Raw genomic sequence first — 19,209 nt, 5'->3', positions numbered from 1 at the left:
GTAATACAAAATTACCATTGCCTCCACTGGTAATACAAGTTTTTGACAATTTTGTTAGCATTAAATGGAGGAAGGACAGTGCTTCCAGACCACCAGAAAATTAATGGATTTGTTATTTCCAGCTGTCTGGGTGGCAGATCAAAGAGTCAAAATACTGAATAACTAAACTTGACAGTCAGGAGACCAAAAAAGAAATTCTAAACCTTGATTCTGTATGGATTAGCTATGTGGTTTGCAAAGCATGAGTGGTGATCTGTAAAAAAGACAGATATCAAAACTCAGCTGGTCTCCTCATGATCCCAAGTCCTCGCTCTTTGGGTTTCTATGGTAACACAGAACTGTTGTGGACAAAGCAGTCTTTTTCCACCAGCTGCAGGAAGCAACAAGGTATAGGAACTTGGTTTTACATTGGTTACATGACTTAAAAGTTACAGAACTAGGAATTCAGTTTTAGTTCGCTTTCCAACCTTTGGCACTCTACTGGTGCTGCTTGCTTATGTAATGCTGATTATAAACATCCAGGTTCATGAGGGGACTTGTTCTGCCCAAGCTGTTGATGCCATATGCAGTTCTGCTGGGACTGCTGGAGGGCGGCATTCCTGCCAAGGCTTCTGCACTTAGGATACCACACGGACACTGCAAAACCAACTAAGACACAACAGGCAAAACAAGCAGGTGCTGCCAGTGCAGGTAAGGAGAATGCCCTGCTGCTTTAGGCTCTGAAATACTGACAACAGCTCAGGAAAGGGATTTTGTATCTATGTTTTTCCCAGTATTGTCTATAAAGGTTGGTTTGCACTCACTGGAATCCATGATCTTCATGGTATGGGCTACTCTAAAGGACACTGGGCTAGCATCAAGTACGCACATTACTGCAGATACTCTGTGTATAGATGATGTTTGGTCCTTCTGGGACTGGATACAACTGGGGGCTAATGTCCAGAAAAATCTCTGGTCCACATCAGAACACCTAAAGTTCAAAGGATGCTTCTGAACAGGGAAAGAGAGACAAACAAAACCACTATTATGCTATTAAATATGATATTTTATTTCTTTCTGATTTTATAAACCGCTTGTACATATGCAGCAAGTTCTTGGCCAATTGACAGAAAAAAAAGCATTTTCAAAAGCATTTGAACAATTGTTTTCTTAACATGGCTAGATGTTAAAGCTTTCAACTGTATTTTAGTCTGTCATGACTTTTTTTTGTGCCTGCACCCTTCCTTCAGCTGCTAGGGAAAAACCTTTTGACTCTGAGATACCAGAAATACAGAGCGTCAGAGGGTCTGGAAAGCAAAGCCTGGTCCCACTTTTAGCCAGGCATTCCAGCCGGGCATTCCTTGTGATGGTAGAGGATGGAAAGATCAGATGACAGGCCTCCTCACTGTGAGAACCTCAGTATTCCTGCTCTGACCTACTGTCACTGCAGAGAAATGCCAGTTTCTCCTTGATCTGCTCATAGAGCTAATGCCCTGGTATTGAAGGTAATGGGAATCATCAAGTAAACCAAGATGTGCAGGAAAAGGAACTAAAATTCCTTGGTTACATAAAGCCCAGTACAACTTGCTAAACAGTTAAGAACCAGTTATTTGCCAAGTTTGAGAAAACTATGGTATACAGGCTGCATGATTGTTCCTGGAGACATCAGGAGGGAGACCTGGTGGTATTCCTGAAATCTGCTCTGAAGATGTGAGCTACCAGTAGGCATTTCTTGTGGAAGAGAGGGTGAAGTAAAGACAATCTGTAGAGATTATATCCCAGAATCAGCAAGTGTACTAGGAGCTATTCAGTCCAAGCTCATTGTTTGGCAGAGGGCAATGGGTGCAGAAGATTGCGTTTCCTTTTGATTGGAGAAGAAGTTCAAGTGTGGAAATACCCTTTGTGTTAGAGCTAACACATTACTGGACTTCTGAGAATATCAGTGGTTGAGTTTGATGTCAAAATAGGTCAGTAAATTTAGGACAGGATAGTCCTGTGACTGTTCCTCCAGAGCCATCTTTCTGGATTAGCTGATAGATGGGTTGGTTTTTCAATTTCTCCAGCATCTTGAAAGTATGGTAAAAAACCAGCTGGATAAAGACAGCACTGCATGTCAAGGACTCAGTAAAGAAGCACAAACCACAGCTTATTTAGGGAAGCCTTCACTGGCACTTGACATACTTTTCTCCTAGGCCTCTGAATGCTCTGAAGGCAAAGATAAGGGTCAGATTTGACTTTCCATCCTGAAATCTGATGGTGAAAGCAGGAGAAGAACAGCACACTTGCAGCCACCTGAATGGCTGAAGGGATGCACCATGTCACTCTGCAGTGAAAGGCAGATTCTTTATGATCAGCTGTGCCATGTGGCTGAATTTCAGCTAACTAGCTACTAAAGAATAAGCAGCCCCCCTCCCTGAAAATAGCAGATTAGGTCTCTTGAGAAATCCCCCAAGATTAAAATTGAAACAATTTATTATTGGCCATAGCCAGAAGACAAATATGCTCACTGCTATACTTATCAGTTTGTCTGGACTCCCCTGCAGGCTGTAAGCTCACTAAACTGCAGGTTTTTTCCTTCATATGCAAAGCTTCTCAAATGGGACTCTGCCCTTTAGAGGTGATATAATAAATAAACTTGGTAGCCTCTACCAAGTACTTCATGAGAAGGAATTTCTAGGTGTAGCCTTTTTTCATTGTAGATGCCCTAGTTTCCACCCACTGAAATTACTACCTGCTACTGGTGATTACATCATATTTACTTTGTGGGTGGAATTGTGGAAACCGAAAAGCTGGTAAACTCATTTCACATAGGTGGGAAATGAGATATGGATCCCCAAGAGTTACAATAATTTTACACACCATACACATTATCCCCATACAGCAAGAGATGCTCATAAATAATTCAGCCACACTCAAAAGTAATGTATAGGCTTACCAACAGAGGTGCTTAAAAAACTGGAATTGCACATTACTTCCAATGAAGTCAGCTGAAATTTAGGAAAAATACAAAAAGATGATACCTCAATTAGGAAATGCTAAGTAGTCACTAACTATTCAGAACACTACTCTGATTCATTAGCTGCTCTCATCAAAGAAAAATTTTGGGCAAAGTATTCCCTCCACCCATTAGGAATTTGAATAGTCCAATTGTCTAATTCTTCAGTAATTCTTCTAGTATATTCTGCGTGTAGTATAATCCAGTACCAGGCTAGCAGCTCCCAGAAGAGCAGGATCTGCTAGATTTGAGACAACCACATCCACTGTTTTAACAGAGGACAGCGCCTGTCGATTTATCACATCTTTGACAGCATTAACATAGTGATTAGCTAGAACTCCAGAAAGGATCACAAGAGACGGGTTCACGGTGTGGAGAATGTTCACAACGCCAAGGCCCAGTGCAGTCCCAGCTGAAAAGATGAAGGAACAAGAATTTGAGTAGAACACTCAGATCAGTTCTGGTATCAGTAGTTGAAACAGTTCTGTTAGCAGCAAATAACACTGGAAAGTCAGTAAAGTGTTTTGTTCCACAGAGTTTTGTATCGGGTAATACGTGTCTGCTATTACCTTTTCTTTTGAAAGTAAAAAAGAAAAGGCTTTTTTTTAATGCACAATAATGCATTATTCAACATTATGGATGTGAAAAGACAAAACAAGGCATTAAGAATGCTTGTAAGCAAAGAGAAAATAGGAAAGCATCACTCTACCACCTTATTGTTAACCACTGTGTAGAGGGAGCACTGTGCTTAAAACTAGTAAACCAGTAAAATACCCCATGTAAAGTAACACATAACATAAATTGCCTTTGCTACCTCAGACCAGCCATTCACTTGCCTACAGTTAAATGTCCCAGAATTTTCCAATATGATGATGTTGGGACTTTACTTCCTTTTAAACTGATCTTTGCAGAACCTTTTTTTTTTTTTTTACTGGAACAGATACTTTTCACACTTCTGCTGACATGTTCTCCAACATTTATATTTAACATCTCATTACCATTAGTAATTTCTATACTGAGAGTGCCTCAACGTGTACAGGCTGTTGGTAGTGCACTACCATTTCTGTATCCCCTAAAATACAATCACAGAAGTGTTTCACCCTCTGGGTTATGTTCTCACCTGTTCTGAGAATGCTCTCTGCTTTTGTATTCCCAAGTTTAGCTGCCTGAATAAGGTGTGCAGCACTAACAATCTCCTCCTCCTTCATTGACATTCCTTCTACTAAAAGCAGATCATCTGGAAAGAAGAAAAAGCCAAGAGCAAAACATGATAATGTGGCGAGTCAGAGGGTAAAAAAATAGGCAATTATAATCTTTTCATCTCTTCTACTTGTGTACTAAATCCTGAACAATCTGTCCAACCCTGAGTTTAGCCACAGTAATCATATCTGTATTATTCACGAAACTACTTGCAGAAGCAAGGAGTGAAACTCCAGCAGTGAGAGTGTGGTAATTCTCTAGTCTTGTTGGACCCCAAAATAAATAAAATATAAATATTCTCAAACTTATTTAAGACTGAGAAGCTTTTGCTGAAAGACAATCGCTGTGAAACCAAATGTTACAGAATCCCTGTCAGATAAGTTTACATCAAGCTTAAAAAGAAGAGACAAGCTCTACTGTGTGCTTCTGGGAATTCTGAGACCAGTGGTTCCAAATGTTCCTTGCCACTGAAAAAGTTCTGTACTATGCATGCTGCCTGTACACCTATTCTTGTCTCGTCCTAGAAAAAGAAGGCAGTATTATTTTTTTCTTAATACCTTCTTTGACATTTTTTTCCTATACTGTAGTTTAGTAATTGTGTGTTCAAAACCAGAGTAAATAGATACCATCATGCAGTTTCTTAGCTTCTCTCTGCAACGCTATTCCTGAGGCATATGCTTCTATACATCCTTGGCTGCCACACAGGCATTCTGGTCCATCCAAGGATACAACAATGTGCCCAAGCTCAGCAGCACAAAAAGAACTGCCATGGATCAACTCGTGTTGATGAATGATTCCACCTCCAATTCCTGCAAAGATATTAAGACTTCCATTGTTTTTTTTTTTAAAAAAAAAAAAAAAAAGAAAGTAAAAAAAAAAAAAAAAAAAAAAAGACAAACACCCCCTGCTCCCCAACAGTTTTTAAAGGCCTCAGTTCTGCAAGACACTGATATTTGCTTTTTCTGATAGAGACAAGATAAAATAATTTGCGTCAGTGATCATCTACACTAGAAACCAAGAATTACTAGTTGTTAAAAGAACTCTTGTCTATTTGACACAGTTAATACACAAGCTCATAGCTCCTTCCTATTCATATCTGGATCAAAATGGTATATGCTTTTTTTTTCTTTAAAGCCTATGGATGATTCTGAACTATGACAGATCTTTTAAGCTTGTGAGTCATGTTCTTTATGCAGAAAGAAATTGATAGCCAATGGCCTTAAAGGCATTGATATAAGGCATTGATAGCCAATGGCCTTAAAATTTTGTACTTCAGAGGAGAAGTTCTAATGCTATATTTAGATAGTTAAACCTGTGTGTTAAAGAGCCAAGACATGTAAATGTGCAGGCCTCTACTGCCCCTTCCCAAACTGGGTGTAGATTCATCAGCTAACTCTTACTGCCACCATCTAAAGGACTATATACTTAACAAATGAGAAAAGTTACCCCACATTTGCATTTGAGATTTAAGCATACTTTCTTATATTCAGTTGCTGATCTAGATACATATTCTGATCTGACTTGTATTTCTAAAGTTGAAAGAGAATTAAGCCATAAAGCTGAAAAAAAAGCAAAATTATTCTAGTCGAAGTTGCTCAGGTTTTCCTTACTTGTCTGTGTAGCAGAACAAGAACTTCTTTCATCAAGAAGTTTAAACTATGGAAGTGGTTTTTGTTTGCCTGAATAAATTAAAGAGCACCCTAAACCAAACAAATAGTGTAGCAAAAGAATTTTTGGTTTTTCAGGCATAGTGGTAATGTTCATGCCTATGCAACACCTGAGACTCTAAGTGATGGTGCTGAACTCTGGGTTTCACTGAACTATGACATACCTGTACCAGTAATCAGTGTTACAAAATTTTCTATTCCTTTTCCATGACCAAATTTCCTCTCTGCTAGAGCAGCACAGTTTCCATCATTGTCCACCCAGACTGGCAGGTGCAGAGCATCAGATATAGGAGTTCTGAGATCCACAGAGCTCCACTCTTGAATGAGTTTTGTAGAGTGAAGCACAATTCCTTCTCGAGGGTTTACCCGTCCACCTGTGGAAATACCTAAGTTCCAGAAATACAGGAGAGAAAAATGAAAACTAAGTCTGTGCAACAAACTTTAAGTAAAAATCTACTTTTCTAATGACAAGATTTTTCCCTTAATACTAGGCTTTGAAGAAGAGTATGAAAGTAAAAATTTTTGAAGTATTACTGGCGGTTCAACTTTTGACATAAAGATCACTATATCATGGTTGAAAGGGACCTCTGGATATCATCTAGTCCAACCTCTCTGCTAAAGCAGGTTCACCTACAGCAAGTGGCACAGGATTCTGTCTGTGTGGGTTTTGAATACCTCCAGAAAGAACAATTCCGCAACCTTTCCAGGCAGTGTGTTTCAGTGCTCAGTCACCCTCAAAATAAAGAAGATAATTCACAGAATGCTGTGCCTCTAATCACAAAACACCAAGTATCTAGTAACTAGTAACCAAGTAACTAGATGGGTAATGGTTCATGTTAGTCAGAGAGTTCATGTTCCTACTTCAGGCAAGATGGAACAAGTCACTTAATTGCTGCATTTCTTGTTAGTGATGTACAAAAGACATAACAGCAAAAATAAATTATTCAAACCCTGGAACACTGTTAGTGTCCAGAGGTCTGCTATAACTCTCAAGATTTAGGATGACTAAAATTAATGACTAGACCTAGTGATTTTTACTTACAAACACACAGCTTCTGGGAGAGATCAAAACTGTGTTCAGAGATTTGTCTAGTGAACAGAGTAGGCCAGTAATAGACTCTATTAGTCAGTCCTACCCCTAGCAGGAGAGGCTTCCAGAGTTGGTGGAATCTCTCAGGACCACTGAAAAGTAGGTCTCTATTACCTACTTAGGAGGTATTTAGGTCTAGACAATAAACATTTTATTGTACAGAGCTTATATAATTGAGTCACATATGTAATGGAAAGCTGTAATGGAAAGCAGCTATTAAAGCTCTAAAACAAGCAGCTGAATTGAACACTAAAGCTGTAAGAAAGATTGATTTGAAGGGCTAACACTTCTCCTTATGGCTCCGTGTACTTAACATTGTTTTCAAAAAATACATATTCAAGTTAAATTTTCTTTGTAGTGTGTGTTTCAGGTAAGTTCTCATCTAAACCAAACTTCTTTTCTTTAGAAAAATTTCTCAGCTAAAATGAAGATTCTATGTCCTCAAAAATCCACAACACATTAATCAACATTAATCAACACCTTCATAAAAAACTAATATCTAAGGCCAAATGTCCTAGTCACCATTAAACTGAAGAAGTCCTGCCTCATACAAGCACAGTTTAACACAGAACTGTACTGCAAGTGAACTAGAAGTCAGCAGAGGGGCTGCTTTTGTCTCTGTTAGCTATAAATTTACTCCTAATGTTCTAGTCTTTTTAGTCTGCCTTGGTGTATCTGAAAATTCTGCTGCACAGTTGATCCTAGCCCTGAAGAAAGGCTTACAGACAGCAGAGAAAACATCACTCAGCTGCAATTGTTTCAAGGGCTGTTTTGATAAACATTGAACATCTGATTTCACAAGGCCAAGACAGCAGAGAGCTTCAAAATCCAGAGAACTACACAAACACATTTTAGATATAGTTAACTGTAACTTAACAGATTGTTTAACGGTTGTTAGAAACTGGAGAAACTTCAGTCTTTATAGTCAGCTTCTCATTTTCAGCCATTTAAAAATGTGTTTTTTAAAAATACGTAAGAACATAAATACATGAAATCCATTTTAGAAAGGTGTTTTAAATTAATGAGTAGTCATTTAATTTCATGTTGAAAAACAGATGCAAAAAAGTATTTGTTAACTTACCTACTCCCAAAATTCTGCAGTTTACATTTACTGCCTCTGATGCAGCCTCTACACACATCTTTAGAATTAATGCTAGTCTGTCTTCATAGGTTTTAGGGTTGAGCTGGGTGTATTTCTTAACTATTTCACCCTAGAAATTAAAAACAACAAAAACATGCCCCAGAGAAATGTATGTCATGATGAAATTTCTCTTCCATGTAAATTACAGATGAATTTTAAAATAGAGAGCCATAACTTATCTCTTTTAAAAAAATACAGATGCCATGCTTTAGATCTTGGGCCTGCAGGCAAAGTTCTTGACAGCTCTGGGGGACAAGTTTGTATGATTAGGCATTACATTCTGCTTCTGTAATCAACCTCCCATCTGAAATTATTACACGTTTTAAGCAACACATAGCTGGTATGAGGAAGTATCACCAGAGACTGCTACAACTGTTGCTAGGCATAAACAATGATAGAGCAGTGCACTTAAGCTCCACACTGAAGTGTTCAAAAAGAGAGTAACAAATTCCTAAAAAAGACAGAAAACCCACAATACTTTGAAAATAAAATCTTTACAACCTGACTGCATGAAAGGTTTCTGTGGTTTCACAGACAATGCCATTTCACAAAAAAAAAAAAAAAAAAAGAATCAGACAGAGAGAAATGTTAGAAATTTCAAGGCTAAATTTACTTTCAGAAATATCTTCTAAGAAATTACACTTCTGAGTCACTTGGAGTATCTCTGGAGCACCATCAAGTGTGATAAATCATAGAATAATTCAGGTTCAAAGGGACCTCAAAGATCATCCAGTTCCAACCTCCTGCCATGGGAAGCAACACTGAACAAAACCAGATTGCTCAGAGCTCCATCCAAGCTGGCTTGAACACTTCCAGGGATGTGGCATCCCAGACTCTGGATAACCAGTTCCAGTGCCTCCCCACCCTCACAATAAAGAATTTCATCCTAATATTTAATCTAAACTCACCCTCTTTCAGGCTGAAGGCATTCCTCCTTGTCCTGTCACGACATGCTTTTGTAAATACTTTGGACAGGATGGGGGGGGGGCCATGAAGATTATTTTCAACCCTAGTCAAGCAGTGGTACTGAAAGTATTCATGACACGTGCTTGGAATCTATGGGTACTAAGGAACTGATCCTAATGTTTATATTGCAAGATTAAGAAAGGAGACTGTGGAAGCTATCCTGCTTATCAGTGTTATTCTCCCTGTTAAATCCCCTGTATAATGAATCTAAGGGAACTGCACTGAATTAATACAACTAAGCAAAGAGGAGTAACAAAGACAGTCTATAAGCAACACGGCTGACTCACTGTTGCCAAAGAACTTGGAAAATTCCAAACAGAAAATGGTTTTGAGTATTGGGTCCCACCATCTCAGCATCACATGAGCAATAGTTTGTGGATTTTGGATGCTTAGTTTCTTCTTCACTTTTAGTTTGGAGGGTGCATCAGAGAACTTGTTTTGGAAGATGAGGCTGCAGCAAATATTATCAGAAGACATAATGGCTTCTAGAAGGAATTTTTGAAATCTCCTTTTTTTGTGAAAATAAAATTGTATATCATACTGTGCCATTGGCTATTAAATGCTAACATCTGTTGTGTAAATTTTATCATGGAAGTCTGATTGTTTTCACTCTGCTTTGCTAGCATCTCAATTTTCATAAATGTCACTTTGAACATTGTAAAGTGGGCAGAATTTTTAAAGATTTTTTTTCCCAGGCTCTGTTGACTCATAGGGAAAAATGTCATGTCAATTTTACTTCCAAAAATAGTACACTTTTAAAAGCTGTCTTTAAGATCTTGGAGATCTGTCAGATATCTTTTAAATGAATGCAAATAATCTGGATTATATCAGGTCACTTTACATAACTCTTCATGCTTCTGCAGGCAACTTATTTTGCCTTGTGAGCAACTATTATTGAACTGATCTAGTTATCTGCAAATATGGAGTGTAACTACAGGAGTAATTGTCCAATACTGTTGACAATAAAAACGAAAGATTTCTCATCATGAGTTTTATTCATGTCTTTGAAATGCTGCAGAGTTCAGGAAATTGATTTGCTAGAGGCTGGTTGTTGCTCAGAATGGTCCTGTGTGTCCATTACATGGCAGCATAAGGCAGTGGGGAAGCAAAAACGCTACTACTGGAACCTTCCACATTTTGCATGACATACAAAACTTTGCAGGTTGAACTGAATCACCCTTTAAGGGGAACCAGTGCATGTGAAAGGAGTGGCTACAACCTTGCACCAGCATATAGGCATTGCTAGTTTAACATCAGTCTTAGAAGAGCCAACCAGTAAGCAAGTTGCATCATGACTGTATGAGGCAGCAAAGACAGGGATATATCTTCTTTATCCCTCAACAAAAGTCCACAGACTGCTTTTTTTATGAGCTCTTTTGCATCACAAGCCCATATCCAAAAGCCCAATGGAGTTTGCAGAATAACTAGAAGCACAACAGAATATTTACCTTCATACTGACAATTGCTACTCGGAGATTTGTTCCGCCTAGATCCACTGCCAGAGCACTCTGTGTCTCTAGAATATGGTCAATATCTTGAGAGATATTATCTTTGACAGGAGGAAAACAGAATTTCTTTTGCAGCGGTTCTTTGAGGTCAATAGATTTAAGAAACTTCAAAATCCTTGGAACAGCATTACCATCTCCATATATTTTTGAGCTATAATACAAAAAAGAATTAATGTAATTTTGAAGTAATACGGCAATCTATAAAGTTCTTGGTATGACAGAAGAGTTTAACAGTGTCATTACAATATTATGATCTGGCTACTCTGACAATACTGCAGCTCACACTATGAAAGTCTGTCATGAGATATGGTACACAGTGCCAGTAGTTTAAAGAATACACACAGATCTTTCATTTTTCACATCTGGCACTAGCTCCATTTGGAATATGTAACCGGAATGTAGAAAACTGGAAACCAGTGATGCCAAAAGCCCTGCAAAATTAAGTTTAATGAAGGGACCCACACCATAAAGCAGAAATGAAAATACGGACAGCTTATATATGTGCTACAAATAAGATGTACTTACCACACAGATGCCAACTATGTCATAATAAACTATACATTCATGTCAGTTTTCAACATGCCTGTTTCTGAAATAGCATACATGACATCAGATATTCAGATATGGTATATCATACATGGCATCAGATATGGTATTAAAATACTCAGTTTTACTGCTCTGTTTAGATTCTTAAGAAACATTCCTTTTATCCTTGTCCTTAGTTGAAAAAATACTATCTATTGAAGTTTGTAAGAACTTAAGTTCTAGAGAAATGAGCGTCAATACTCATTAGGGATGAGGAATAAGGAAAAGCACCTTGCTAGAATTCTGCAGCTTCCCTGGAAGCTTGCACTCAAGACTCTCTATGTATCATGAGTCAAATCACCTATCCAGTAGTGTGTCATAGAAACACAGAATAGCTTGAGTTGGAAGTGACATTTGGAGATCATCTAGCCCAACCCCTGCCCCAAGTCAGGGTCATGTTGAGCAGGTGACACAGAACTCATCCAGGTGGGATTTTAATGTCTCCAGGGATGGAGACTCAACAACATACCTGGGCAGTCTGTGCCTATGGTCTGCCACCCTCAGTGTAAAGCTCTTCTTCACGTTGAGGTGTAACTTTCGTTTTGGTTTATGGCCATTAGTCTTTGTGCTGTTGCTGAGCTCCACTGAGAAGAGTCTGACACCATTGTCTGGGCACCCGCCTTGGAGATATTTGTATGTATTCAAGAGATCTCCCTTCATAGTTGTTTCTTGTCTTCTCTAGACAAGAAACATTCTCTCTCCTCAGAAGAGAGATGCTCCAGACCCCACATAAAAGAATCACAGAATAAACTAGGCTGGAAAAGACCTTTGACATGACCAAGTCCAACCTGTGACCTAACAGGTGATCCATTATCAGCTACACCATGGCACTGAGTGCCTCATCAAGTCTTTTTTTAAACACCTCCAGGGACAGCAACTCAACCGCCTCCCTGGGTAGCCCATACCAATGCTGAACCACTCCTTCTGTAAAGAATTTTTTCTATTATCTAGCCTAAACTTCCCCTGGAGCAGCTTGAGGCTGTGTCCTCTCATCCTGTCACTGGTCGCCTGGGAGAAGAGGCCAGTGTCCACCTGACTACAGCTTCCTTTCATGGAGTTGTACTGAGTGATAAGGTTCCCCCTGAGGCTCCCTTTTTCCAGGCTAAACAATGCCAACTTTGTTAGCCACTCCTTACAGGACCTGTATTACAGGCCCTGGTGTGGCCTCACCAGTGCCCAGTACAGGGGAAGAATGACCTCCCTGCTCCTGCTGGACACACCATTGCTGATCCAGGCCAGGATGCCCTTGGCCTTCTTGGCCACCAGGGCACTCTGCTGGCTCATGTTCAGCTGCTGTCACCAGAACCCTGTCCTAGGGTGACTTTATGATGCTTGTATCCCCAATCATCTGTCCTGTCTGTGCTGTATATTGAGTTCTGTGCCTTTAAGACTGGCTCTGAGAGCAAAGCAGGGAAAGAAGAAGCGCCAAGTTTGTTTTGGAAACAGCTCTCACTCCTGCACATTCCTTTCCGAACTGGGTTCAACTGAAGCACTAACTGAAGCTAGCTAAGGCAGAGAAGTTCGCTGGACTGTTTTTTCCCTTTTTTTGGGACTCTTTAAATCTGCTCCAGACTGAAAACCCCAGAGGAGCACCAAAGGCTTGCACCTTGTGGCTCACCAAGCCTAGACCTCCAGAGAGACTGAGACTGATAAAAAACTGAGTGAGCTGAGCTACCCACAGCAAAGATTTTCTCAAGTTTACCATCTCTTTTTGGAGGAGCGAGAAGTTTTATTGTTTCGTATTATTTATTCTTTATGCTTGTGGGCATTTTGTTTGTTAAATAGTTTTGTCTACTTTTCTCCAAAGAATTTCTTCTCCCAGACCAGACTGGGGGAGGAGCCATTTAGGTTTACTTTCCAGAGGGACCCTATTCAGAAGTTTCCTCCCAAATTTGCCCCAAACCAAGATATAGCCCCAGGTCCCCTTCTGCCTGGGCATTGTCCAGCCACTCCTTCCCCAGCCTGTGGTGCTGCAGGGGGTTGTTGTGACTCAAGTCTCAGACCTGGCACTTGAACTTGTTAAACTTCGTATTGTTGGACTTGGCCCACCTATACAGCCTGTCCAGGTCCTTCTGCAGAGCCCTCCTACCCTCTAACAGATCAGTGCTTGCTCCCTTGACCTTGGTGTCATCTGCAAATTTACTGATGGTGGACTTGATCCCCTTGTCCAGATCATCAGTGAAGATATTAAACAGGACTGGTCCCAGTAGAGACCCCTGGGGGACAGCACTGGTGAGAGCCTGCCAGCTGGATGCAGCACTGTGCACCAGCACTCTCTGTATGAGTTTTATGTACAACAAGGTAGAACTTTATGCTAGTAAGATAGAGTTTTACGTTAATAGATATGTTATGTGTGTAGGTTTTGACGCTGATTTTCGTAGTTTTATGAACTTTAGAATTGTACCTAGATTGGTTAGTGTGTAGATAAAAAATATGAATATGCATTTTGCAATTTGGGATAAAAAGCCTCTGTGTCAGTCGGTTAGTGGATTGGAGGGATTGATTGATTGATCAATTCGATCCATCGATCCAACCTCCATTTTCTGCAACCTGAGGAACGATCCTTGACAGGGAGCCGAGATGGGATTTTAAGGTATTATACATCGCGGTCCCTGCTCCAAGGGATCTGGGCCCCGGGGTTCCCCCTTTTCCCCTGCAGCACTTGCCGCTGGAGTGCTGGTCGGGACAGCCGGGGACTCTGCGTGGGGAGGGACCCCGGGGCCCCCACTGCCCTCACGATCCCCCGCACGGGAACCCTGCACGGCTCGGACCCTCCATCTGCCCTCGGGATCCCCCGGACGGGAACCCTGTTTGGCTCGGGCCCCCACTGCCCTTGGGAACCCTGCGCGGCTCAGACCCTCCAACTGTCCTCGCGATCCCCCGGACGGGAGCTCTGTGCGGTTCGGGATTTCCCATTGTACCCGCGTCCCTGCGGTCGAGGGCTCTGAGTGGGTTCGGAATTTCGGGGTCCCTTTTGTTGCCATGATCCCTGCGGCTGAGATTCCTGCCTGAAAATTGTGATCGATTCCTCTCTGCTAGTGTGATCCCAGCGATTGAAAACGCTGACAGTAGTAAGAGGTTGCTTTACCCTGAGGCTGTAAAATGATATGCTTTGCTTATAGTCTTACTAGTTTTGCTTGTTAGGAATTCTATGCTTTGTTTGCTGTTTCATTAGAACTCTGTGTGTTAAGATTTCTATGCTTTGGTTATTGTTTTATTTAGACTTTGCTTGTTTATGTTTATAACATTGTATTGTAAGATCACTCTTAGAACTCTCGCACCTTCAGATACATGCTCTGTAAATAAACCACTCTGCTTAGATACTAAAATGTTGTAAGACCTTTAGAGACTTTATACCCGTACAACGACCTAGGCAAAGGAGATCAGGTTGGTCAGGCAGGACCTGCCCCCCCTTAAATCCATGCTGGCTGCATCTGGGCCCTGGGCCATCCTGTAGGTGCCATGTAACCACACTCAACATGATCTGTGCCACAATCTTGCCAGCGCCAAAGTCAGGCTGACAGGCCTGCAGTGCCCTGGATCTTCCCTCCTGCCCTTCTTGTGAATGGGAGTCACACTGGCCAACCTCCAGCCATCTGGGACCTCACCAGTGAGCCAGGACTGTTGTTAAATGATGGAGAACAGTTTTGCAAGCTCATCTGCCAGCTCCCTCATCACCCTGGGATGGATCCCATCCAGTCCCATAGACTTGTGAGCATCTAAGTGGCTCAGCAGAGCCAGTGCTTCCTCCTGAATTACATGGGGGCTACTTTGCTCCCTGACCCCATCCAGCACCTCAGGCGAGGTGCCCTGAGTGTCTTACTGATGAAAATTGAGGCAAAGTTGTTAACCATCTCTGCCTTTTCCTCATCTTTAGTTACTAAATTCTGTTCCCCACCTAATAACGAATGGAGATTATCCTTGCCCCTCTTTTTGCCACTAATGTATTTATAAAAATATTTTTTATTATTCTTCACAGAAGTGGCCAGATTAAATTTTAATTGAGCTTTTGCTTTCCTGTTTTTTTTTCCTACATGACCTAGCCACATCTTTAAACATTCCCTGAGTTACCTGCCCCTCTTTCCAAAGGTGATACATCCTGTTTTTCTCCCTTAGTTCCTTCAGAAGCTCTTTTTTCATCCAGGCCAGTCATCTTTCCCAACAGCTCATCTTTTGGCACAGCCAGCCTGCTCCTGTGCCTTCAAAATTACTTTCTTGAAGTATGTCCATCCTTCCTGGACCCCTTTGTTTTTAACAGCTGTATCCCAAGGATTTTTTCAAATCAGTTTCTTGAATAGGCCAGTCTGCCCTCTGGAAGTCCAGTGTTGAAAATCTGTTGGTGCCCCTCCTTTTTTCACTGATTATTGAGAATTCTATTATTTCATCACTGTATCTCAAATGGCCCCTAACCACCACATCTCCCATGAGCTCTTCTCTGTTGCCTTTTCTGAAGCTGGGAGTACCATTGGTTTTCTTGCAGTTATTAGGCATCTCTCCCACTCTGTGATTTCAAAGATAATGGAAACTGGCTTAGCAACATTTGCCAGCTCCCTCAGCACACATGGGTGCATCCCATTAGGCCTGTAGGTTTATGGGTGTTTAATCTGCCTAGCTGATCTCTAACCCAGCCATCTACAAACAAGTCTTCCATTCTCCAACCTTTTTCTCTTACTCCTGAGGTCTAGGATTCCTGAGGGCTGTTCTCAGCTGTAAAGACTGAGGCAGAGAAGGCATTCAGTAATTCTACCTTCTCTGTGTCTTTCATCATGAGGACATCCACATGATCCAGCAGCAGCCACACATCTACCCTACTCTTCCTGTTGCTGCTGATGAACTTGGAGAAGTCCTTCTTTTGTCCTTGATATCCCTAGCCAAACTGAATTCCAAGTGGGCTTTGGCCTTCCTTCTCACATCCCTGCATAATCAGACAGTGTTCCTATAGTCCTCCCATGTGGCCTGCCCCTTTTTTCACATCCCATCAATTTCTTTCTTTTGAGTTTTACTAGAATCTCATCTATTTAGGTCTCCAGCCCTCTTTACCTGATTTCTGTACCATACGGATGCACTGGTCTTGAGGTCGGAGGAAGTGATACTTTGAATACTGACCAGCTCTTTGGACACCCTCCTCATCTGGAGCCCAACAGATTCCCCAAGTAGGTCTTTGAAGCGGTCAAAGTTAGCTTTTTGCAAGTTTAGGGTTCTAATCCTGCTTGCTGTTTTGCTTTCCCAATGCAAGATTCTGAGTTTCTGATGGTCACTGCAGCCAGTGCTGTCCCCAACCTTCACATCGTCAACCAGTGTCTCTTGGTTTGTTAGTTCAAGGTCCAGAACACACCTTTCCTCGCTGGCTCTTCCACCACTGCATCAAAATTATCTTCACTGATCTGCGGGAACTTCCTGAACTGTGTGTGCCAAACTGTGTTGTCACTCTTAACAAATACCAGGTACAAGTCTTCCAGGAGAACCCATAGAGGCCTGTGACTGTGAAGCTATTTCAGTTGTTTACACAAAGCCTCACCAACTTCCTCCTCCTCATCAGGTGGCCTCTGGTAAATACCCACAACAGTGTCACCCATCTTAGCCTATCCCTTAATTTTCATCCATAAATTCTCAACTTGTTCATCTGTCCCTGAGTACAGCTTGATACATTCCAATTGCTCTTTCACACAAAGAGCAACTCCACATCTTGCTTCTCTGACCTCTAAAAAATTCACAGCCATCCATGACAACATTCCAGGTTCCAGGTATGTCACCGTAATTCCAGTGAGATCATGGCTCTGCAACCTGACAGAGATTTCTAGTTTATTACATTGTCTTGTTTATACCACTTGCGGTGTGCACTGGTATACAGGCACTTCACTGAGCATCAAGCAACCAGGTTGCTTGAAGGGGTGTGAGGGTCATAAACACCATAGTCATAAAAACCCTTTATGTGTTTTGCCCTATGATCCTGTCCTGGAGTATTTGTAATGTTACTGTATTCCATATCTATCTGCGCCCAAAAACTGTTACTGTCTCTTCAAGACCCCACAGCTGGGGCCCTTGTGTGTGTGTGGCAGGTGGCAGGGTGATTCCAGGACTGCCTTGCCCAGGCAGTTTCCTGCCTTTTGCTGTGTGGTGTTTGCTTTGTGGGCTGTTTCATCTTTGTTTTGGCAGAGGTTTTGGCTTTTCATTTCTTGACTCACCCCCCGGCCCCACCCCTTGTTTTAGAGGGACTCCCGTTGGTGTTTTTGAGCTGTCTTGGGGTGAAGTCCACAGGTGCCTTCCTGCTGCCACAGGAAAGGGCAGGCCCCACCCCAGTCCGATGCTGCTCCAGGAGAGAAGACTATGGGAGCAGAGCCTCTCCCTTTTGTGGTAGCCTTGGGTTTGCCATTGTAAAAACTGTATTTTGCAGTCAGAAACTGTTTCAAAGTGAACTCTGCAAGGGGTCTGCTAGCAGCAAAAAGGCAGTGAGTTCCTGGAGTTGGGCACCCTGTGCTGATGGACTGGTCCCTCCCCACCACCCCACCCCACAGCCATGGTGCAGAGCATGCCGGCAGAGCCCACAGACAGCAGGAGGAAATGGCAGCAGCAACATGGACCCCACCTGAACCAGCAAGTCTCCATCTGCCTCCAGAACTGCTCTGCACACTCCTGTCTTCTCGGTGGACGTTGTCACCATCTTGCCTCTTTGTTCCTACAAACGTGTGGTCACCTGGGAGGCACCATCCTGTAAGGGAAGGGTGTGATGCCACCTTCCCTTTGTCCTTCAGCCATGTGGCCACTTTTGGCAGGCACCACTTCAGGAACGGTGATTTCTGGCATTTCAGGTCTCTCTTTGTTCCCACGGGGTTGTGAGATTTAGCAGTTTGGTATCTAGCAGTTATTTACTTTTTTCCCCCTGCCTGTTGGCATCCTGTTTGCTAATAAACTGTTGTTTTTTCACTTACATCTACTTGTGTCTTGTTCCTTATTGGTGGAAAGAGATTGGTTGGAATCAAGGAGGAGGTTACTCATTTCAGAGTGCCCATCTCTTTAAATTGCCTCAAAACAAGACAGATCTCCAATTTCAGCTGCAGCCAAGGAACATCTGTCTCTGCACTGGTTGCCATGACCCGCTCCTCAGGAGGAAGCAATGGCACAATTGTTGCCATTTGTACCCCACTCCTTGAGTCCTTTTAAAGCCCATTGCACATTACTGGCTAGCATGCTGCCAAAGACCCTCTGCCCTTTTAAGCCAGGGTATCCCATTCCTCCATGACAGGCTAAAAATCATAAAAACACAATCCACTGTCATAAAAGCCAAAACCTTCTTGATGGGGCCAGCCAGCCACAAATCCAGACATTGATCTGCACATGTATTTGCCTCTGGCTGTCCTGATTTCTCTAACTGGTAGGATACATGAGGAGGTGACTTGGGTAGTGATGTTTCTCATGTGTCCCACAAAGGCTTTATAGTCTTACTTGATCCTGCGCATTTTTTTGCTCTAAATGTCATTCATACCCACACGAAAAAATGTCCTTCAGGCACAAGTCAGAATAGGCAGACAGGATGTTCTCCACCATGCTGCTCCTAAAGAACAAGCTCTCTTAATCACACTCATCTAAGTGAATATGAATGTTGTCCTTTTGACTTTCTGCTGGATGTTAAATGACTACTTGTATCAAAACATTACTAGTAACATTTTGCTCTATAAATACTACTGCATACCAGATATCGCCATTATGATTTTGAAATGAAGAATCATTTGTAGTCTCAGATCAGTGCATTAAAAGCACTCCAGTCAAATATCATGAAACACCTTAGGACTAAATACCTTTTACTCTACTGCTTTAACATCCCCTCCAATGAATTAAGATGAATGTACTCACCATGGATATTGCTTCCCAAACTGCAGCTGTAGAGCATGAAGAATCTTATCTTGTGTATCAGCATCACGAACATGAAGAACATTTTCACCTGGGTGACAAAAATTAACATAAGAGGACAGATCCTCAAATTGCATTAGAGTATGTGCTGCTTTAGAAATGAAAAAAAAATTGGTTTTATTTCCTCTGTGAGGGAAAGATGGCCATCAGATTGACATTACTCTTGACCA

At 41.7% G+C, this 19,209-nt stretch overlaps 1 protein-coding gene across 3 annotated transcripts in view; it reads right to left on the bottom strand.

Moving 5' to 3' along the window:
- Window positions 1-1,024: 1,024 nt before the first annotated feature.
- The window catches only part of GNE (glucosamine (UDP-N-acetyl)-2-epimerase/N-acetylmannosamine kinase), a 36,903-nt gene continuing 18,718 nt past the window's right edge, over window positions 1,025-19,209 (bottom strand). For all 3 annotated transcript variants that reach the window (XM_063421884.1, XM_063421885.1, XM_063421886.1), the window contains exons 6-12: window positions 18,983-19,070; window positions 10,487-10,697; window positions 8,013-8,142; window positions 6,006-6,227; window positions 4,801-4,983; window positions 4,095-4,211; window positions 1,025-3,386 (exon numbers count right to left, since the gene is read on the bottom strand). In XM_063421884.1, the coding sequence (XP_063277954.1) occupies window positions 3,151-3,386; window positions 4,095-4,211; window positions 4,801-4,983; window positions 6,006-6,227; window positions 8,013-8,142; window positions 10,487-10,697; window positions 18,983-19,070 (1,187 nt within the window). In that variant the 3' untranslated portion in view covers window positions 1,025-3,150. The remainder of the gene's footprint in view (window positions 3,387-4,094; window positions 4,212-4,800; window positions 4,984-6,005; window positions 6,228-8,012; window positions 8,143-10,486; window positions 10,698-18,982; window positions 19,071-19,209) is intronic.

The sequence above is a fragment of the Prinia subflava genome, chromosome Z (assembly GCF_021018805.1).
Source record: "Prinia subflava isolate CZ2003 ecotype Zambia chromosome Z, Cam_Psub_1.2, whole genome shotgun sequence".
NCBI lineage: Eukaryota > Metazoa > Chordata > Aves > Passeriformes > Cisticolidae > Prinia > Prinia subflava.
Note: the sequence above shows the minus strand (reverse complement) of the source record. Positions and strands in the feature narration are given on the sequence as shown.